At 41.0% G+C, this 22014-nt stretch overlaps 1 protein-coding gene across 1 annotated transcript in view; it reads left to right on the top strand.

Annotated features, from left to right (window-relative positions):
• The window catches only part of SLC51A (solute carrier family 51 member A), a 68523-nt gene that overhangs the window by 23185 nt on the left and 23324 nt on the right, over positions 1 to 22014 (top strand). Inside the window, exons 2-4 of the mRNA XM_082252265.1 lie at positions 2748 to 2842; positions 10978 to 11132; positions 21169 to 21242. Coding sequence (XP_082108391.1) covers positions 2748 to 2842; positions 10978 to 11132; positions 21169 to 21242 — 324 coding nt within the window. The remainder of the gene's footprint in view (positions 1 to 2747; positions 2843 to 10977; positions 11133 to 21168; positions 21243 to 22014) is intronic.

The raw sequence follows: 22014 nt of genomic DNA, 5'->3' as shown, positions 1-22014 counted from the left end.
ACAGTGGCCATGGGCGGCCCTAAAGTTTACGACAATACCAAGGAACCTCCTGTATAGAAAGATTTATAACATAATTCATATCTCGAAATATGTAATGGTTACATTCTTTAAACTGCTAGTTTATCATTCAGCATGTGATTTGGCTTCAAAAGATACTAAACATGAATATATTATCACACAGGGAATATCTTATTGCTATCTTCTATTCTATATGTGATAGGGTGATCATGCATGGTCTCAATTCGATCAGTATTTTATTTTGCATTTAACTATACACTTTCTAGAGACATATCTTGTTTGAGTTTAAAGTTATGAATTTGTGTGTAAATGTGTTCAATTAACAGAGCTCTTGAATGGCTCTGTTTTACGACCCATTAGCCATTATCCTCCTTTGCTTGGTTATGGCTTTACGACCTGGCCTGAGTATCAGAACAGATATCCGTCCAGACATCTGTTCAGATAACGGCTTGTTTGACGTCGAAACTCCCTGCATTCCAGGAATTAATTGAGGTAGGGGAGGGGGGCTGTGTGAGTGAGGATCTTTTATAAGCTGTCATGGCAGAGCGCTGAACAAAATGGTTGCCGTGACAAAATGGTTGCTTGCGACAGCTTTTAGGATATCCAGTGCAGGATATCATTACAGTGACACGCTTGCCATTGTGGATTATTTCAGCTGCACTACAAACAGCTTGTTGTATTTGCAGGTGGGAAAGTTGGAGCATAATCTTTTCACTAAACACATTGAGTTGTGTAGCACTGGACTATTTATGAACTTTTTTGCAACATTTATTTTTTGTAATTTTTTGTGAACGGATAGTGATTATTTTTTCACAAAAATATTATTTTTGATACAATTCACTTGTTACACTGTTCTAGGCAACAAGAGTTCCACTTATCTAGTGATACTTTGCTATTTAAACAGTCACTATAGTTTTATTTTGCTTATTGCACATTGTTTATTGCATCTGTTACCTAATAATTTTTAGGATAATATCTCAGTCAAAAACAACGCAGCTATATACAGTGTTTTTAAAAGGGGGGGGGGGAATGCAAACCGCATCAAAAACACAACACATGCATTCCTGGGATGACTTTATTGGAGTCTATTACACGCAAAATGCAATCTGCTGCGGGAATAAAAGCCCCCAACCCTTTCCAAAAACGCATAGATGTGAACGTGTACCATAGGAAACCATGTTAAACAGACTGTAGTTTGTTTCTGAAAAACTGAAAACACAAAAAATGCATAGGTGTGAACGTAGGGTCAACTTATGGCTCTGAACTCAGCTTTTTCAAGGAAAAACTGTTACAAGAGGAACACATAGCCACCAATACTGACCTCTCCTAAAATGCTAGCTGCTCAAAAGTCATGCTGACTCACTTCTTGAGTTACCTACCTGGAGCAAATTTAAAAATAAAGAATTTGGACGTTTAACTTTTATTTTATGCCAGCTAGTTACTGAGAACTATGGAAGGTGGACATATCCTGATGGATGTACTATAAAAACAAAACAGAAGTGGCATCCAAAGTCATGTTTAAATGACAAAGAAAGAAGTGGGATCTTGAACATGTACTTATTTTGGGGCAGATCATTTTGGTATACATTTTCCCTAAGCATGTGGTCCCATGTGTGGTCTGTGAAGGTTCTCATTTATCCAGGTCATGGTATGGCCAGTAACAGTCAGTCACATTCAGCTGGACTTGTTCTTAAAGGCTTATTACAACAAGCCATTAATCCCATCCCTTGTGAAGAGCGGCTGGCAGATGCGTGTGCATCCACCGGAGAGCTTCATGCAGGTAGCCCCGTAGAAATGGATGCACATGCAGTGGCTGCATGGACACAATCGCACGTCAAAGTTTGACATGTGGGCAGGAGTGGGTGTACAGACCTGATCTTAGACACTGTGCATTCAGATCTGTGCGCCTGCTCATGCCCGTATGTCGAACTTTGACATGCGGTTGTGTCCATGCTGTGTATGCATTATTTCTGTGAGCTGCCTTCATGCAGCTCCAAGGTGAATGCACATGCATCTGCCAGCAGCTCAGATAGGAGGATGGGATTAATTGCTCATCTGAATGAGCCCTTAATGTTGAGATTTCTCTGTTTATCTAAGAAGCGTTTTGATAAACATTTGAGAGCCCAGGATAGTGCATGGATATGCAGTAAAATATTTTATATTATTAAATGTAACAGAAGATGTTGTAATATACAGATGAGGAACCAACCTCTTAAAATATATGTTAACCCACTATTTCATATTCCTGATGTGTGCCTACTATACCATGTACTTGTATATATCCTGTTATCTTTATACTGCATCCTTTGTGTGAAATTCCTGGAATTCCTGCCAGTCCCTATTAAAAACTGACCACACTAAGCAGGAGAACACAGGAGAACACACTGTGGTCAGTTTTCTAGCTATGCCTACTCTACTCCAATGATCAAACTTGTCCTGATACACCCCCCTCCTCTGCAATGCCTTTCAATGGGAAGATCTGTGTGCTGCTGTTTCTCTTCATCCAGCTCTTATGCTCTGAAAACAGAGGGAATGTGATCACTTAGAAAAAAGGAGAAAAAGATAGGTGTTTATAATGTTTTTTTTTTGTATCTGTACATAAATGTTTGCCTGTCATGCTGCTTTTAATAATTAATAAATATATTAAATAAATATTAAATAATAATTAGGTATCTTGTATTCATGCAATGTCTTAATTACTTTAACATGATTTCTGTTTGTTTTTTTAGACATCCTGAAAAGCTTGTTTACTTCCTGATGAAAAATTACAGCATACCAAAAGCCTGCTTCTCTAAACCTCCAACAGCAGCACAGCTACCGTACAGTATGTACACTAGGAATCTAAGAAAATAATTTTAAAAAGTTTAGCTAATTATTCACAGTTGATCACTGTATAAAAGGAAAAAAAACTTATATCAATTATATAATATCCAGGGATTTTAAGCAACTTTGCAAACATATCCTTTTCTTCCTGCACTTTGTGAGCTGTCACACCCAGGCCAATGTAAACTCTGCTTTGTGTACATTCGCCTTATCTGCATCTGTACTGGACAATGTGAGAACAAAAAAAATGTATGCTTTATATACCTATATTGATTGATTTTCTGTAGGCAACAGTTTAAGCTCCATGCACACACATTTTTTTTCTGCTCCTAGAAGCTAAATAATGTTATCTTATGTGTCCATGCAAACTAATTTAGGCTATTAGCATTTTTTGAGCTTCAGAGTCTAGGAGCAGAAAAAAAAAATTGTTTTTGTAGAGTTTCTTGGAGCGTTTTTTCCAGCAAAAAAAAAAAGCTGAATGCTCCTAACTGCTTCTAAATGCTACTAAAATGGTACTAACAGCTTTTTTTTTTTTTTACTAACCTCTTTTTTTTTCTTTCTGCGATTTCCTTTAGATTTACCTTTAACTATGTAGTGCAAGGGCCTCCCTGATTGCATACAAATTGAAAGTGTTTAGGTTTGACCTCCTATTATATGGCTTTGGTAAATCTAAAGAAAAAAACCTAAGGGCCCTTTCAAAAAACCTAAGGGCCCTTTCATGTCCGCAAATCATCCTATTTTTTTGCGGATGATTTGCGGACATAATGTAAGTCAATGGCATTGCGGATGTCAGCAGAATACCATCTGCTGACATCCGATTTTCTTCCTTTCAGTTCTGTTCCGTTTTTTGGAACGGAACAGAACCCTATTTTTCCTCCGTTCAAAAAACGGAAAGGAAGCAAATTTGGATGTCAGCGGTGTCATCCGCTGACATCCGCAATGCCCATAGACTTACATTATGTCGGTATATCATCCGCAAACGGATGGGATGATATGCGGACATATGGAGCGGATGACACAAGTGTCATCCGCTCCGTAAAAAAAAAAAAAAAAAGTCCCGCAGCGGAGCAAAAAACCGGAGCGGCCGTGTGAAAGAGGCCTATAGAAAATAGTATAGTGTGTATCCAGTTTTAGGCTCCATGCACTTAAAAAAATTCAAGTCCCCTTGGCAGAAAAAAACGCTCATATAGAGCATTTTTTGTACAGAGTTTAGACAAGGTTTGCATTTTTTTCTGACAGTAAACTCCAATCAGAAACGCAAACCAGAAGGGTTTTTATTCCTGCCTCTAAACGTTGAGCGCAGGATGGTGTCCTAATCGTCCTAATGTGCATGGACACATAGGATAACATTGAGCTGCTTCTACAGGCGGAACACAAAACTCCTGTAGAAGCAGCAATTTTTAAGCTAGTGTGCATGGAGCCTACTACATTTAGCTGCCCACATCCCCATCACATGCATAGTTGCCAACATTTAAAAAAAATTTCCAGGGACACTTTGCAGCACAGCTATCAATTACCACACCTACTTCCCTGAAGCTCCACCCACTCTGCATAATTAATCTCGCCTATTTATCAGATTATAGAGTCTACTCAATATAGAGAGGATTACAGGAAATTAAAAATGGAATTTCAAATTTAAAGCGGAGTTCCGGGCACAGAATCGTGTCTGTAGATTTGACGACATCTGCTTCCTTATCCTTTCCTGTGCCCAAATTGGATATTCCCGGCCTTTTTTTTTTTTTTTCCTTACCTTTTAAGAGAGGATAATATACTCACCTTTCCATCGACTTCCTCCTTCCTTGGCCGCGGCCCGCGCCGTCACTTCCTGTCCCGCAATGCGTCCTGGGAGCTCTTACTCGTCGCTCCCAGGATGCAATTGGCAGTGACGTAGGCGGCCGGCCGCTCTTCTCATCGCGTTATTTCCAAACAGGAAATAACGCGATGATAGGCATCCCTATACTATGCCGATCGCATAGTACTGGACATGCGCGAGATTTCACGCTGGATTCACCGGCCTCCGCCCACTAGAACCAGGAAGAAGGGAAGACAGATGGCGGCGCTCATCACAAATTTTATGAAGTAAGATTTTATGCTTGCAAACTGATTATTTAATTGTATGAAACAGGATTAGCGGATGTATAGAGGTCTAAGGGTCACTGTTTGGGGGACATTAAAAAAAAAAAACGATTCTGTGCCCGGAACTCCGCTTTAAGGCCACAGTAGCAGAGTTGGAATAATTCTCCCATTCAGCTGCACTACTTCTGCGTAACATTCATGGGCAGCCCGATTAACAGGTGCTTCCAGGGACAATATAAATTACCTGGGACAGGCTCCTATTTGCAGGGACTGTCCCAGGAAAAAAGGGACAGTTGGCAAGTATGCACATGCAATATCAGAAAGTCAAAATGGAAAGCAAAATACCTATTTCGAGACTTCTTTGTTCTCAGATTTTCGACATAGTAAATTGTGCATGCAGCTGCCTGATTCCAACACTTTGTGATCTTCAGTGATTTCATCAGTGAATTGCAACTTAGAAATAAATTATGTCTGCTATAAATGAAAATTTTGAACCAAGCAGATACAGTATATAAAGTAAAAGCTATCTCGCTGTTACAGAGCAGGCTACAGACAGAATATAATCAAAACAATGTTTATACATTGCATGTATACTTGCCAGCTGTCCTATTTTTTCCGGGACAGTCCCAGCAAATAGGAGCCTGTCCCGGGTAATTTACATTGTCCCGGCAATGTACTTATTTACACTTTGCACTTTGCACTTACTTACTTATAGTGGAGTTCCGGCCTGAAAACGAAAATTTGACATCCGCTTGCTCTAAGTTACCTGAAAAAGAATTGGATAATCACGATTTTTTTTTTTTTTTGTTTACTTACCTTGTTTTTGAAGAAAATATACTTACCTTCCTTCTACTCCCTCCCTCTGCGGCCGCGGCCTGCTCCGTCTCTTCCTGCTTGCATTGACTCCTGGGAGCTCAACGTCATCGCTCCCAGGAATCAATGCCCTGCACCGGCCCCACTTGTTACTTCCGGTGCAGGCGCGTCATTCCCTGCTAAACAGCTTCTAAGCATGCCCAGAAGCTGTGCAGGGATGACGTGCCTGCACCAGAAGTGACGAGCAGGGCCGGTGCAGGGCATTCTGGGACTCCGACGTCACAGAAGAGGACACTGAAGAGGACTCTCCGGCTTCAGCTGCCCACACCTGAGATGGCAGAGCTGGACAAGACATTTTAAAGGTAAGTATTTCTTCTAAAAGGTAAGTGAACCCGGGGACAGTTCAGAGGCTATCGTTGCTGAAATGCACTAGCCCTGACTGTCCCGGGGGTATTTTTTTTTAATTTTTGAGGCCGGAACTGTACTTATTTACACTTTGCACTTTATTTATATTCACATTTTTTGTATGGTCACACCTGAGCACATTTGACACTTTAGAATTGCAGGAAATTGTGATGAGAATTTTAAACTTTAGACAGAAGTAGTGCAGCTGAATGGGAGAATTATTTCAACTCTGCTACTTTGTCCTCAAGTTTAAAATTCCCTTTTCAATTTCCTGTAACTCTCTCGTTATTGAGTAGATCCTATAATCTGATGATAAGTAAGTGGAGATTAATTATGTGGAGTGGGTGGAGCTTCAGGGAAGTGAGTGTGGTAAGTAATTGATAACTGTTCTGCAAAGTGTCCCTGGAAATTTTTTTTCAAATGTTGGCAATTATGTGCATGGTCTGGACCTGTGATGGCAGATCTCAAAGCCCAGGGAAAGAAAAGGCAGAGGGTAAAGTGGCAAACCTCACTGGTTGTTTTTTTTAGTGCCGTATCTGCTTGGTTTTGGTATGCTGCTCATTATGTTGTATTTTTTTTTTTTATTGTTCTCTGTGCAGTGAGCCTTGTGCCAAAAAACTACTATTGCTGGACTTCTGGCAACGAAACAAAATAATTCATGATTTGTGGCTTACAGCTCTGTAATTGTTATCCACACGCACAAATACCAGAACTTTACTTCTCTATGTGAACAGTATCCTCAGGAAATTATTCAATATAACAAAATAACCACCACGCAGACCTCCCTAGTGTGATATCCAATGAGTGGCTGCCAGCATAAACATGTGTTCCCACATCAAAGGAATTGACAACAATAAAGTGCAAAGCAGCGCTACTGTACTCTGAACCAATATTATGACCGCTTAATTGGCTCAGGAAATTATTGCTGATCAGGCCACAGAAAAAGCTTTATACAGGCCACACAATAGCTTGCCCTACATTGTAAGAATAGTAGATAAAATAGTACAGTGTTATTAAACCCACAACAGGAAAATCAGTCTGTATATGCAGTAAAGCATGCTTATTATACTAAATGTGGAACCTAAAGGATTAATCCTCCACATTATGTAAAAAGGCTGCCTGATCCTGTCTACTCTGGTCCTCCTCTTCTTTCCCTGTCCCAATCCATCTACTGATAGAACAGAGCTTTGGAGTCACTCTGCACATGCTCAGTTTGATGTGTATTGCTAGAGAGTTTTTTTTCTGGGAAGGGTGCATGTGATGGGCACAGGGCCAACCAGCACTATCCAGACAGAGGGTAAGGGGTCCTGCAGCCCTTATAGGACAGTCAGAGTAGAATACAAACTCCTACCAGACACTGGTAGAAGTCACAAGACTGCTATAAACTGCTGATGAGAAAAGGTATTAGGCAGTTTTTTATTTAGTAAAAGAATTGCATTTTCATGTTCTGTGTAAGGTGGGAGACCAGATATAGTGAATGCGGGGTCCTGGGTTTAGTAAGATATTAACTGGTACTGTTAACAGACTCCATTGTTTTGAAACAACTCTTTGCTTTTCAGTTAGAATGTTGAAGAGTTCCTCTTTAACCACTTTAAGACCGGAAGGATTTGCCCCCTTAATGACCAGGCCCTATTTTGCGATTCGGCACTGCGTTACTTTAACCACTTAAGCCCTGGAGGATTTGGCTGCTCAAAGACCAGGCCCTATTTTGCGATTCAGCACTACGTGAATTTAACAGACATTTGCGCTGTCTTGCGACGCTGTACCCAAATGACATTGACGTCCTTTTTTTCCCACAAACAGAGCTTTCTTTTGGTGGTATTTGATCACTTGTGCGATTTTTATTTTTTGCGCTATAAACAAAATAAGAGCGACAATTTTGAAAAAATAACAATATTTTTCACATTTTTTTATATGAAATTCTCAAACAAATGTAAAAATCTAAATTTTTTAACATTTTAGGCCAATTTGTTTTCTGCTACATATTTTTGGTAAAAAAAAATTGCAATAAGCGTATTTTGATTGGTTTGTGCAAAAGTTATTGCGTTTACTAACCACGGGAAAGATTTATGTAATTTTTATTGTTTTTTTTTAAAACTAGTAATGGCGGCGATCTGCGATTTTTTTGTGGGGCTGCGACATTGCGGCAGACAGATCGAACCTCTGACTGACATTTTTGACACTTTTGGGAGTACCAGTGACATTACTACAGTAATCAGTGCTAAAATCATGCACTGTTACTGTCAAAATGACACTGGAAGGGAAGGGGTTAACTTTATTGGTGATCAAGGGGTTAAGTGTGTCCCTAGGGGTGTGATTCTAACTGTTAGGGGGCATGGCTAGTGAAGTAATCACAGAGACATACTGTATGATCCTACATAGCAGGATCGCATAGCCTCTGTCATTACTTCAGGGAGAATGACAGACGGCTGTGTTTACATCAGCCATCTGTCTTTCTCCCACTCCTGAGGGAGATTGCGAGTGGCCGGCGGACATCGGGAGCCACCAATCACATGCGCTGGCTAGGCAGGGAACGAGCAGGGGCGGGAGCGCGCCGGCGGCGGTGCGCGCTCGCCCCCTACAGGCTCTTTGGCAAGCGACGTAGTACTATGTCACTTTGCCTGTAAGCGGCTGCGTGCCGCAGTAAATGTACAGGAGGCGGTCGGCAAGTGGTTAATGGACAATTGCGCAGTCGTGTGACGCTGTACCCAAATAAAATTAACGTCCTTTTTTCCCACAAATAGAGCTTTCTTTTGGTGGTATTTGATCACCTGTGCAATTTTTATTTTTTGCGCTATAAACAAAAAAGTGCGACAATTTTGAAAAAAAAAAAAAAATATATATTTTTCTCTTTCTGCTATATGACATTCTCAAAAAAAATCAAAATTTTTTAACATTTTAGGCCAATTTGTTTTCTGCTATATATTTCTGGTAAAAAAAAATTGCAATAAGCATATTTTGATTGGTTTGCACAAAGGTTATAGCATCTACTAACTACGGGAAAGATTTATGTAATTTTTATTGTTTTTTTTTTTTTACTAGTAATGGCAGCGATCTGCGATTTTTTGCGGGACTGTGACATTGCGGCAGACAGATCTGACCCCTAACTGACATTTTTGACACTTTTGGGGGGACCAGCGACATTACTACAGTAATCAGTTCTAAAAATATGCACTGTTACTGTAATAATGACACCGGCAGGGAAGGGGTTAACCCTGTGGGTGATCATTGGGTTAAATGTGAGCCTAGGGGAGTGATTCTAACTGTGGGGGGGGGGGGCATGGCTTGTGAAATGACCATAGAGACATGTGATCCTATATAGAAGGATCACACGAGCTCTGTGATCATCTCAGGGAGAAGAACGGTCGGCTGTGTTTACAACAGCTGACCGTTCTTCTCTCTCAGCGGGGAGTGATCACGGGTGTCAGGCGGCAATCGGAGCCTCCTGACCCATGCATCAGCTTCCCTGCTGCCGTCCCCTAGCTTCCCGCACTCGACCAATGTAGGTCTACATCGGTTTGCGCAGGAGAGCCACCCTGTTGAAGTAAAAAGGCGGCGGTGGTCGGGAAGTGGTTAACTGTGTCTGTGCCTAAGCTAACCACACATATTAGATGGCATTTGCAAAAGCAGGATCCACCCATCCAACAATAATCAGTCACATTCGATCACATTTTATCCACAGCTGTCAATAGCGAAAAGAGGCAGCTAGGAGCTAGAAGACAAGCCCAATGGTGGATGTCCTTTAGTGGGATCAGGAGCTAGAAGACAAGCCCAATGGTGGATGTCCTTTAGTGGGATCAGGAGCTAGAAGACAAGCCCAATGGTGGATGTCCTTTAGTGGGATCAGGAGGTAGAAGACAAGCCCAATGGTGGATGTCCTTTAGTGGGATCAGGAGCTAGAAGACAAGCCCAATGGTGGATGTCCTTTAGTGGGATCAGGAGCTAGAAGACAAGCCCAATGGTGGACGTCCTTTAGTGAGATCAGGATCTAGAAGACAAGCCCAATGGTGGACATCCTTTAGTGAGATCAGGAGCTAGAAGACAAGCCCAATGGTGGATGTCCTTTAGTGGGATCAGGAGCTAGAAGACAAGCCCAATGGTGGACGTCCTTTAGTGAGATCAGGAGCTAGAAGACAAGCCCAATGGTGGATGTCCTTTAGTGGGATCAGGAGCTAGAAGACAAGCCCAATGGTGGATGTCCTTTAGTGGCATCAGGAGCTAGAAGCACCTTTCATGCATCCACTGGAGGTGCCACTTCTGAGAAGATCATTGTCCTTAAGAAAAGTCTTGTTGCCAACAAAAATATCCCTTTGACCTTCTTTAAAATAGAACTAATGACAAAACGTTTTTTTATTTTTCAATTTGGATAGAGTAAGGGAGGGTTATAAATCTTGTCCTATATAGCCAAAAGAGGAAGTGTGAGGAAATACCTCAGAAGTAAGAGAATCCATGGTTGTCACCAGGGTCACCATAACTAGTGTCCCTATTGGAAGATTTGCCTGCTATTCCTGTTCTGCTGACAACCCAAAATTTTAGATTTTCTTTTTTACTCTCAGTGATAACGGAAAACAGGCCAAATATAGAGGTTTAATCTCCCTAACGGGGGCACAGAAAGAAATAAAAACCTGACAGGTGTTCTAATCCCTCTCCGCTCTATTCCAAAGTAAAAAAAAAAAAAAAAGTTTGTCTTTAGTTATACTTTAAATAGACTCCATAATACTGAGCCTTTGTACTTTCAATAAACAAATCTTCCATTGCCTGTGTGTCTGTTTTACCTCAATGATATCATCAAATACATTTCATCCATTTGCCGGCATTCTAATCATTATTCTCTCTTTCCAGTGCTGGACACAGTACAGCTGTGCATTATGGGAATTCTTACCATCCTAACCACAATCTCAGTCATACTCTATCTTGAAGAGGTTGCATATCTTCAAAAAAAAGTGAAATGTACGATAAAGAGGAGAACATCTTTATGGAGCAGTGCAGCCCCCACAGTAAGACCGTTTACAATATACAGTTTTATGTGAATATACTTTAATAACACATTAACAAAAAAAAACTGAAATCATAAAATAAACTATTTTTTTGGCTGAAAAAATAATTGGTTGACAGCATCTTACAAGCTTTACAAATGTACTCACGGGTCACTTTACTAGGTACACCTGTTCAGTTGCTTGGTAACACAAATTGCTAATTAACCAATCACATTGCAGTTTCTAAAAAACTGTTGATCTACTGGGATTTTCACGCACAACCATCTCCAGGGTTTACAGAGGATGGTCCAAAAAAGAGAAAAATTTCCAGTGAGCAGCAGTTGTGTGGAGAAAAATGCCTTGTTATTGTCAGAGGACAATGAGCAAACTGGTTTGAGATAAACGAAAGTGCAACAGTAACCCAAATAGGATATATAGGGCCAGCGCTTGGGATTTTAAAATTAATAAATATATAAATATATAGTAAGCTGCTGCTGTTAAAAAGGGGGTGCCTTTAAATAATAAAATTGGTGAGGTACCAGCGCTGCTTACTTAACAAGTGTGTGTTTGGTGTATTCACATACCCAAATAAATTTTTCTCATAATTCCTAATAAGTGATACTGTGCCAAAGTGCTAGTGCCAAACTATATCAAATACAAAAAACATTCCAATATTCAATCATAATTATAAATGTTCATACAGTTGTGTGCAAAAATACAAAATATTAAATATTAAAGTGACAGTGCTCAATAAATATATATAATTAGGTATCTTCCAAATAAATTCATATAGGAAAGTTCATAAATTCTTCAAACGATTATATTGTGCTATAGTGACAGTCTTTGTGCAAATCACGCAAGTGATTGCAAAAGCCTTTTTTATAATGCTCTGATTGGCGGAGCGAAACGCGTCAAGCCGTCCGAATACGTACTACGCAACGTCCGGCCACATCCAGCTTCCGGTTTCCGGTTATACGGGTGAAGCGCACGGCCATAGTTTGGCGGCCCGTAGGAATTGTGAAAGGCGTTTTTTATGCTGCAACATTGTAAGTGTAATTCTGTTATGCGTGATAAATAAAGTCTTAATATACTGCACGATAATAGCTATCTCTCTTTTGTAATCTACGAACATATCCTGGATGTAGTGAGCTGCAGAGTGCTTTAAACCATTTGTTTGCTGGCTGGCGTCCCTCGAGGCTCTTACCTTTACAAGGATTATCCTTAAGGCACATATTTGTTTGGCTTCTGGTGAGTAGGGGACCGAGAGGGGAGCACCTACTCACGTTATATGAGCACTGGCACTTTGAATAATATCCTTGAATAAGCACTCAGCACTTGCGCGATTTGCACAAAGACTGTCACTATAGCACAATATAATCGTATGAAGAATTTATGAACTTTCCTATATGAATTTATTTTGGAGATACCTAATTATATATATTTATTGAGCGCTGTCACTTTAATATTTAATATTTTGTATTTTTGCACACAACTGTATGAACATTTATAATTGTGATTGAATATTGGAATGTTTTTTGTATTTGATATAGTTTGGCACTAGCACTTTGGTACAGTATCACTTATTAGGAATTATGAGAAAAATTTATTTGGGTATGTGAATACACCAAACACACACTTGTTAAGTAAGCAGCGCTGGTACCTCACCAATTTTAGTAACCCAAATAACCACTTGTTACAACCAAGCAGTGGCGGCCGGTGCGTTGGGGGCGCAGGGGCGCATGGAGTTCAATGGGGCTTTTTTTTTTCTTGGCATCACCTGATTAGAACCAGAGTGCCCTGGTCTCGGGGGGGGGGGGGGCACACTGCATTGAAGGGGGCATGTACGCTGGTCACTGCATTGAAAGGGGGCATGTACGCTGGTCAATTCATTGAAAGAAGGCATGTACGCTGGTCACTGCATTGAAAGGGGGCATGTACGCTGGTCACTGCATTGAAAGGGGGCATGTACGCTGGTCACTGCATTGAGAGGGGCATGTACGCTGGTCACTGCATTGAAAGGGGGCATGTATGCTGGTCACTGCATTGAAAGGGGGCATGTACGCTGGTCACTGCATTGAAAGGGGGCACGCTGGTCACTGTTTTGAAGGGGGCACACTGGTCACTGTGCATTGGAAGGGGGCACGCTGGTCACTGTGCATTGAATGGGGGGTCACTGTGCATTGAAAGGGGGCACGCTGGTCTCTCTGCATTGAAAGGGGGCACGCTGGTCTCTCTGCATTGAAAGAAGGCACACTATACCTTAATTACTGAAGGCCCCTTTCACACTTTTGCGACCTCAAAGTCACAAAATTTTTTACAGCATTTTTTGCCGCAAAGCAATGCCTATTACATTTTTCTGTTTGCGCCCCCCCCCCCCCCCCCCCCCAAAAAAAAAAATTTTGAGCACCAGCCTCCACTGCAACCAAGGTATGCAAAATACCATCTCTGAATGCACAACACATTGAACCCTGGAGCAGATGGGCTACAGCAGCAGAAGACCACACCGGGTGCCACTCCTGTCAGCTATGAACAGGAAACTGAGGCTACAATTCATACAGGCTCACCAAAATTGGACAATAGAACAATAGAAAAACGTTGCCTGGTCTGATGAGTCTCGATTTCAGCTGCGACATTCAGATGTTAGGGCAAACATTTGGTGTAAACAACATGAAAGCATGGATCCATCCTGCCTTGTATCGATGGTTAAGGCTGGTGATGGTGGTGTAATGGTGTGGGTGATATTTTCTTGGCACACTTTGGGCCCCTTAACACCAATTGAGCATCGTTAAAATGCCACGGCCTACCTGAGTATTGTTGCTGACCATGTCCATCCCTTTATGATTACAATGTACCCATCTTCTGATGACTTCTTCCAGCAGGATAATGCACCTGGTCACAAAGCTCAAATCATCTCACCACTGGTTTATTGATTTCACTGTACTCCAATGGCCTCCACAGTCACCAGATCTCAGATAGAACACCTTTAGGATGTGGTGGAATGGGAAAATCTCATCATGGAAGTGCAGCCCATAAATCTGCAGCAATCATTTCTTTGCCAACTCTGCGGCACAAGCAGCATAAGAAATAGAGCCCTTTCATGGTCATCACCATTACCATGTTCTGTCCATCTGTAAGCAGCAATGCAAGGTCTTCAGAGGGCAGACAATAATAAAAATCAAAATGCTATGCTTTTGTGAATACTAAAAAACAAGTGGAATCATAAATTAAGTTAAATGCATCCAAACCTATATCACATGATTTGCATAAACACATCAGTGTTAAAAAACGAAATCATTGTGTATATAGAATTAAAAACGTGATCACGTGATCTGCATAACTCTGTATATTGACATTACAATATGAATATTCCAGTGATATGACCATTAGACAGAGGAGATTGGAATGTAGTGGAGCCCATGTAGGAGTTGATGTAGCATTTCTTCATGTGCCCACTCTGTAACTGAAGGCTTCTATGATATTATACAAGTGAGTATAACTACTTTTATTAATAAAACATTTCATTACGGAGAGCACTAGGTTTCCTTCCTTTTGTCTTTGAGAATGAATTGACTTCCTGGAGTGAGAATAGCTGTCATCCACCGGAAAGAATACAGCCTCCCAACCAGGAAGGAGTCTTGGCTATAAAAAGGATAAGCGTGAGAGACCTTTTCCTTTTTAAAAAGTTATATCAACAAAGTGAGGGCGTGCGCAAAATAATTTGGTGGGGGTCTCACTGGAAGTAACACTAGAGTGATTTGATGGTGAAAAATCACAGGAATTCTCATGGACAATTTTTTTATTTGTTTAAAAGTCTGCATGTTCACACTTGTGTATATCACTGGGATATTCAGATTGTGAATATCATTTTTTAATACTTTATACACATTGATTTTGATTTTAAACACTCATGCGTTTATGCAAATCATGTGAAATACAGGTGCATCTCATAAAATTGGAATATCATCAAAAAGTTAATTTATTTCAGTATTTCAATTCAAAAAGTAAAACTCCTATATTTTATATAGATGTGTTACACACAGAGTGTCAAGCATTTCTTTCTTTTAATTTTAATGATTTTGGCTTACAGCTAGTGAAAACCCAAAATTCAGTATCTCAGAAAATGAGATTATTACATAGGACAAATGGGAGATCGTTTTTCACCCACCCGTACAGGGATTACTGCAAGATACTATCTACTTTGTTTACATTCTAGAGTTCTACATACTATCAAGAGTAACACATACCTGTATCTTGAATATAACGACCCTTTGGGGACCATCTTTTGGGATCCTCGTGGGAACCATTGGTGGGGAATGGCCATACTTGCCATGGAATGATGCTATACATTTCCATCATTACACTATTCTCCCTAAGTCGTGGCAAATTAGTTACATAGTTACATAGTTACATAGTTAGTGAGGTTGAAAAAAAGACATCAGTCCATCTAGTTCAACCTATGATGTGTGTGTGTTTGCTTTTAACCGTACATTGTATACCCCTGTATGTTGTGGTCTTTAAGGTGTCCATCTAATAGTTTTTTGAAACTATCAATGCTCCCTGCTGATACTAGTGCTTGTGGAAGAGAATTCCACATCCTTACCGCTCTTACAGTGAAGAACCCCTTACGCACTTTAAGGTTAAACCGCCTTTCCTCTAGTTTTAGTGAGTGGCCACGTGTCTTATTGTATCTCCTTTCACTAAATAGTTTGTTCCTTATGCTCGGGTCACCAGTACAGTATTTGTACATTGATATCATATCCCCCCTCAATCGTCTCTTCTCCAGAGAGAATAGGTTCAGTTCAGTGCTTGTAGTCTTTCCTCATAGCTGATGTCCTCCATTCCCCTAATTATTTTTGTTGCCCTTCTCTGGACTTTCTCCAGTTCCAGCACATCCTTCCTGAGGACCGGTGCCCAGAACTGGACAGCATACTCCAGATGTGGCCGGACCAGAGTCTTGTAGAGTGGGAGAATAATCTCTTTATTTCTGGAGTGAATCCCCTTTTTTATACATCCCAGTATTCTGTTGGCTTTGCTTGCGGCGGCTTGGCATTGCATGCCACTGCCAAGCTTGTTGTCTACCAGTACCCCCAAGTCCTTTTCCATCCTAGATTCGATTCTCTGTATCTTTTGGCTTTATTAGTGTTGTAGCAGTCCATTATTGGATGCACAACAATTTCGGTGTTTTTAACACAGTGGCTACATACATCACATGGAGTGGCATGATTGCCTGAGATACATTTCCATTGACCTCTGAAAAAGGCCAAGTCCGAAACGCGTCAGGTCATCAGTTGGAACTCTCATGCTTTTCATTACAATTCTCCTCTCAAGTGATGTAACAACTAGCCACATACATTTTAATTGTTTATGTTTTTGATATGTTTTTTTCTATGGTAATCTGTATAATACTAATAAAATTATATTTATGCTTTACTAAGTCTACTCAGTGATGGGTTATTGCCTAAAAAGTCCCAAATCCAAGGGTAATCTTTTTCCAGTTCTGTAACCTTAGGGATGTCGGCAATACCCATCTTAACCACCAGACCCGAACACCTTTCACAAAAAATTTAAAAAAAAAAAGGATTTTTAATACAGAAAAACTGAAAAGTATGTCCATGTACAGTATAAATAAACAATAGTGCAAGTGATATGTGAAACAAAAAAACAATATGAAACCTTGATTTAGTCCTGGTTCACATTTGTGCAATGTGGGAACACTGCGAATATGCAGCGTGATCCCGCATCGCATCCGCACCTCTGGCAGTTCACACTTCCATATACGATACGCAGGGGTGTCAATTAAAAGTTAATGACACCCCCAGTTGCGATCGCATATTGCAGTGCGATCTGCAAGTTCGCACAGAATCAGATCGCACTAGTGTGAACCACTATGCGATCCGATTCTGCTGTGGATAAAAAAAGAAGGGTCAGGTGCGTGTTTAGTGCGGATGCAGTGCGAATTCAGCCATACAAAGTGTATGGCTGAAATTTGCACCGCACATGAGATTGCATGTAATTTAGGGCCAGTGCGCTCCGAATTACATGCGATCTCCGTAATCCCACTAATGTGAACCGGGGCTTAAGGGTAAGTTCCCAATGACACCAATTATAAAGTGAATTGAATCATAATACTTTGAGTCCATTGAATAATATACTGATTATATGGTAATCAGAAAATTATAAATCATAAATGAAACTAGATCAAACGGAAGCATATATGAACAGTCCTGAAAAATCAAGTGGGTGGTACAATCCAAAAATTCAAACTAAAGTTTAAAGATAAATCAAAAATCAAAAAAATCCTAATCTGTAGTAATCCATCATAAGAAATAAATCCCATAAATTGAGTAGAGGTCATCCATGAAGAGACAAAGTATATTCAAACTTCACTATGGCTGTGTGATCCCCCACCATAATGTAAAGTCAACACTCTTATCAGAAAATGTGGACTGCTATATTATTATGTATTGAATCAACCGTGCAGTTATGGAGAATCACCCCAATCATATCCAGCACTCCTAGATAATTGATAGGGAAATCCACCAGCCCAGAATTGGATGGAAAGATTAAACCTTCAGGAGGCAGGCTCTTGACATATAGAAAACCGCATCAGACTGGTAAGCAATTCTCGAGCATGTATGGAGGAAACAGCAAGCAACCGCACATAGTGTAAAACTTGAATATGTCCGCTGTCATGACAGTCAGTGATGATTTGGGGAGCCATGTCATCTGCTGGTGTTGCTCCACTGTGTTTTATAAAGTCCAAGTCCAGTGCAGCCCTCTACCAGGAAATTCTAGAGTACTTTATGCTTCCCTTTGCCAACCAGCTTTTTGCCAACCAGCTTCATGGAGATGCTAATTTCATTTTCCAAAAGTACCTGGTTTAATGATCATGGTATCACTGTGCTTGATTGGCCAGCAAACTCGCCTGACCTAAACCCCATAGAGAATCTGTGGGGTATTGTCAGGAGAAGGATGAGAGACACCAGGCCCACCAATGCAGATGAGCTGAAAGCCACTATCAAAGAAACCGGGGCTTCCATCACACCTCAGCAGTGCCACAGGCTGATCGCCTCCATGCCACGCTGCATTGATGCAGTAATTCATGCAAAAGGAGCCCCAACCAAGTATGTGCATACTATACTGTACATGGACATAGTTTTCAGTAAGCCAACATTTCTGTATTAAAAATCCTGTTTTTTTTTATTGCTCCTATGTAATATTCTAATTTTCAAAGATACTGAATTTTGGGTTTTCACTAGCTGTAAGCTATACTCATCAATATCAAAAGAAAGAAATGCTTGAAATATATCACTCTGTGTGTAACGCAACTATATAAAAATATATGAGGTTCACTTTTAAATTACTGAAATAAATTAACTTTTTGATGATATTTTAATTGTATGAGATGCACCTGTATGTTTGCATTGATTTAACTGAATTCATTATTCCACTTGCTTTTTAGTATTCACAGTAGTGCAGCATTTTGATGTTATTATTTTTGGTGTTCATAATTTTATACTTGCAGCTTTTTACTTTTATCACTGAGGGTGCAAGATTGTTTTGATTATTACAGCATACAGAAAGCTGACAAAACACTGTGTCAAAGCTGCCAAACATAAAACATTTTCCAGGAACAGAAATACTTGCCTTGGATCCGGCTTCTGGCTGCTTCCTGGTCATTCCATTAAAATTATTGTTCCTTACCGCTGACTGCCAGATAAGTAGGGTGCCCAAAATCCCACAGGAATATGCTCCAGCACATTGCAGGAATATATTCTCCTTCGATTTTGAAAAAAAAGAAAAAAAAGAGAAAAAAGAAACAAACAAGAGGGAGAGAGGGGGGTAAATTGGTTTTGCTAATGTGAAATAGGGCTGTGCCATTGCCCAGGACCAGAGGACAGTGTGTGAAACAGGTAAAGTATATGTGAACCCTTATATTGTAACAACCTAGTCAGTTTTAAAAGAGGTGCTGAAATCACAGTGTGTCAATGTTTTTAAGTTTACCTGAGGTTACCGATATTGCCGATATTTAGGAAAAGTGCATGTACTGGGGTGATGCCTGCAGCTAAACGCATCACCCCAGTACTGGTGTCCATAGCCGACGGTCGGCTGACTTGTAATGACAACCGATGCGGCTGAGAAGCCGCTCAGCTGTCATTACAAGGAGAGGAAGGGGACGTCCCTCCCACTGTCTTCCGCGGCTCGCCCGGGTCTCCCATCCCACCGAGAGACCCGGGCATCCTACCTCCACCGCCGCCACCGACTAAGAGAAGACACGGGTCTCCATGTAAAAAAACTCGGCGACGAATTAAAAAACTGACAGCATTCAAAACAGCCAAACTTGGCGTTTTAAATGCTTTTCGGTGCCAAGGAGGGCTTTGAAGTATTTTAAAAAACCCCAGATCCCTCCACAAGGAGTACCTAAAAAAAAAAAAAATAAATACATTTTTAATGTCCGAAAATATTGGCCGATATCGGCCGATACTGATATCCGATGACCAAAATATCGGTATCGGCATTAAAAAAAACGATATCGGTCGATCACTAGTTAGTAGAATGTTAGATTACAAGATCTTAAAGATCTGCAAAGAAGATTAAGGCCCCTTTCACACTTGTGCGACTTGTCCTGCGACTTGGGACCGAAAAGTCAAAATGACAACTCGTACTCCATAATTTACAAGGCGTACCGTTCATATCTGTGTGACTTCAAGTCATAACAACTTCAAAATTGTCCCTGCACTACTTTTGTCCGACTTTGATGCGTTTAGAGGTCTTTAGACCTCAAGATTACACAGGCATTGCTTCAAGTCCAGTCAAAATTGGATCAAACTCACAGCAAAAAATCGTGGCAAAATCGTACAGCTTTCAGGTCGCACAAGTGTGAAAGGGTCCTAAATGTAAGGTATTTGCCTTCCATCACAATTAGTAAGGGCAAACACATCTATTTATAGAGTAACACCACTAACCCTTTCAGTTGAGTCCCAGTGTTTTCAGTGCCGGTTCACACTAGGGCGACCTGTGAGGCGACCTGGTCGCCTCACAGGTCGCCGCAGGTCGCCTCCCATAGGGAAGCTACGGACCAGTTCTAATAGGAGCGACACAAGTCGCTCCGACCTAGAAAAAGGGTCCGGAGCTTCTTTGGGGCGACCCGGAGGCGACCGCCATAGACTTCAATGTTATGAAGTCCGTGGCGGCCGCTCCGAGGTAGCGGCGCGCTGCTCGCACCGCAACCTCGGAGGTCACGGTGCGAGGTAGCGTCGCTGCAATGTGAACCGGCGCTCAAGGTCCACAGGTTGATATGAATCCTTAATAATAATAACAATAACAACAACAAAATCATCTGTTTAACCCCTTCCCGCCCAGCCCCACATCCCGTTAAGTGAGTCTATATGCCTGGGGGTAGGATGGAGATCAAGCGACCTCTGTGATTGGCTGTCATAGTGGTCACGTAATCAAAAGCCTGTCTCATTGGCTCCCGATATCAACAAGAGATTGACGCATATGTGCAGCTTGTTGGCATTAAAGCTCACCCTTTTTGCCGCTGCTAATATGTGTTACGTTGGCGGCAAGAGGTTAAACAATGCAAGGAAAAGCTAAAGCATGGGAAAACTTACCTCCTAATTCTGTGACAACTTGGATTTCCCATCACTTTCGGTACCAGAGACAATGGTCATGATAACCAAAAGTGGGTGTATCTACCTAGCAGGCACATAGACAGCAATAAAAATATTACTGAATGTCAAACCCGTCTACATTGTATACAAAACTATAAAAAAAGTTTTAACTAAACTAATATACTTTATTGCTGGCCCCAACAGTGGCTTGTACTTACCCTACCTTTAATGTGTTTTCACTTTTTTGAAGTCAGGTAACAAGACAAGGGAGAGTGCATCGCGTTTCTCCCTCCCCTGAAGTACAAGACAGCAAATCATAGATTCACTTTAAGGAACATACAATCACATATATTTTCATAGGGCATTTTTTCATGTGCAAGTAGTACCAATGTTTGCACAAGATAATCACAAAACTAGGAGAGCTGTTATGTGTTTTCTTGTAGATCATCTCATTTTTTACCTGTTTGGGGCTGTGGATCCCTCGTTCAACTGGATTTATAGATATCGCTGTGGGCACGTAAGTAACAGTTACATACATAAACTGCATAAGCACTTTCAAAAATATACTACGAGGGTGGATTGAAAAGTTCTCAGCCATGCATAGAAAGAGTTTACATACAATGTCATTTCTCAACACAATCCCCTTTCAAGTCTTTTCACTTAGTCCATCAATGAATGTTTCAATGCCGTTATGCCAGGAAAATGCTATGCTCCCAACTTTGTGGGAACAGTTTGGGGTGGCCCCTTCCTGTTCCACCATAACTGTACCAGTGCACAAACAAGGTCCATAAAGACATGGATGAGCGGGTTTGGCGTGAAGGAACTTGACTGGCCTGCACAGAGTTACGACCTCAACCCAATAGAACACCTTTGGATGAATTAGAGCACAGACTGCGAGCCAGCCCTTCTCATCCAACATCAGTGCCTGACCTCACAAATGCGCTTCTGGAAGAATAGTCAAAAATTCCCATAGACACACCCCTAAACCTTGTGTACAGCTTTCCCAGAAGAGTTCAACCTGTTATAGATGCAAAGGGTGGGCCAACCCAGTATTGAACCCTACGGCTAAGACTGGGATGCCATTAAAATTCATGTGCGTATAAATGCAGGTGTCCCAATACTTTTGACAATATAGTATATATGGATGGCTGCACTCCTAGGATCCTCTAAAAATCATTCAGCAACAAACTAGACACATGGAAACAGTCAAGCAGCCACATATGGGGGGAGAGTAGAGGATGGTAACATGTTTTACACTAAGTGCCGGTTCACATTGGTGCAATCCGGGA

The sequence above is a fragment of the Pelophylax lessonae genome (assembly GCF_965119305.1).
Source record: "Pelophylax lessonae genome assembly, chromosome: 3".
NCBI lineage: Eukaryota > Metazoa > Chordata > Amphibia > Anura > Ranidae > Pelophylax > Pelophylax lessonae.
This window is presented reverse-complemented; position numbering and strand designations above follow the sequence as displayed.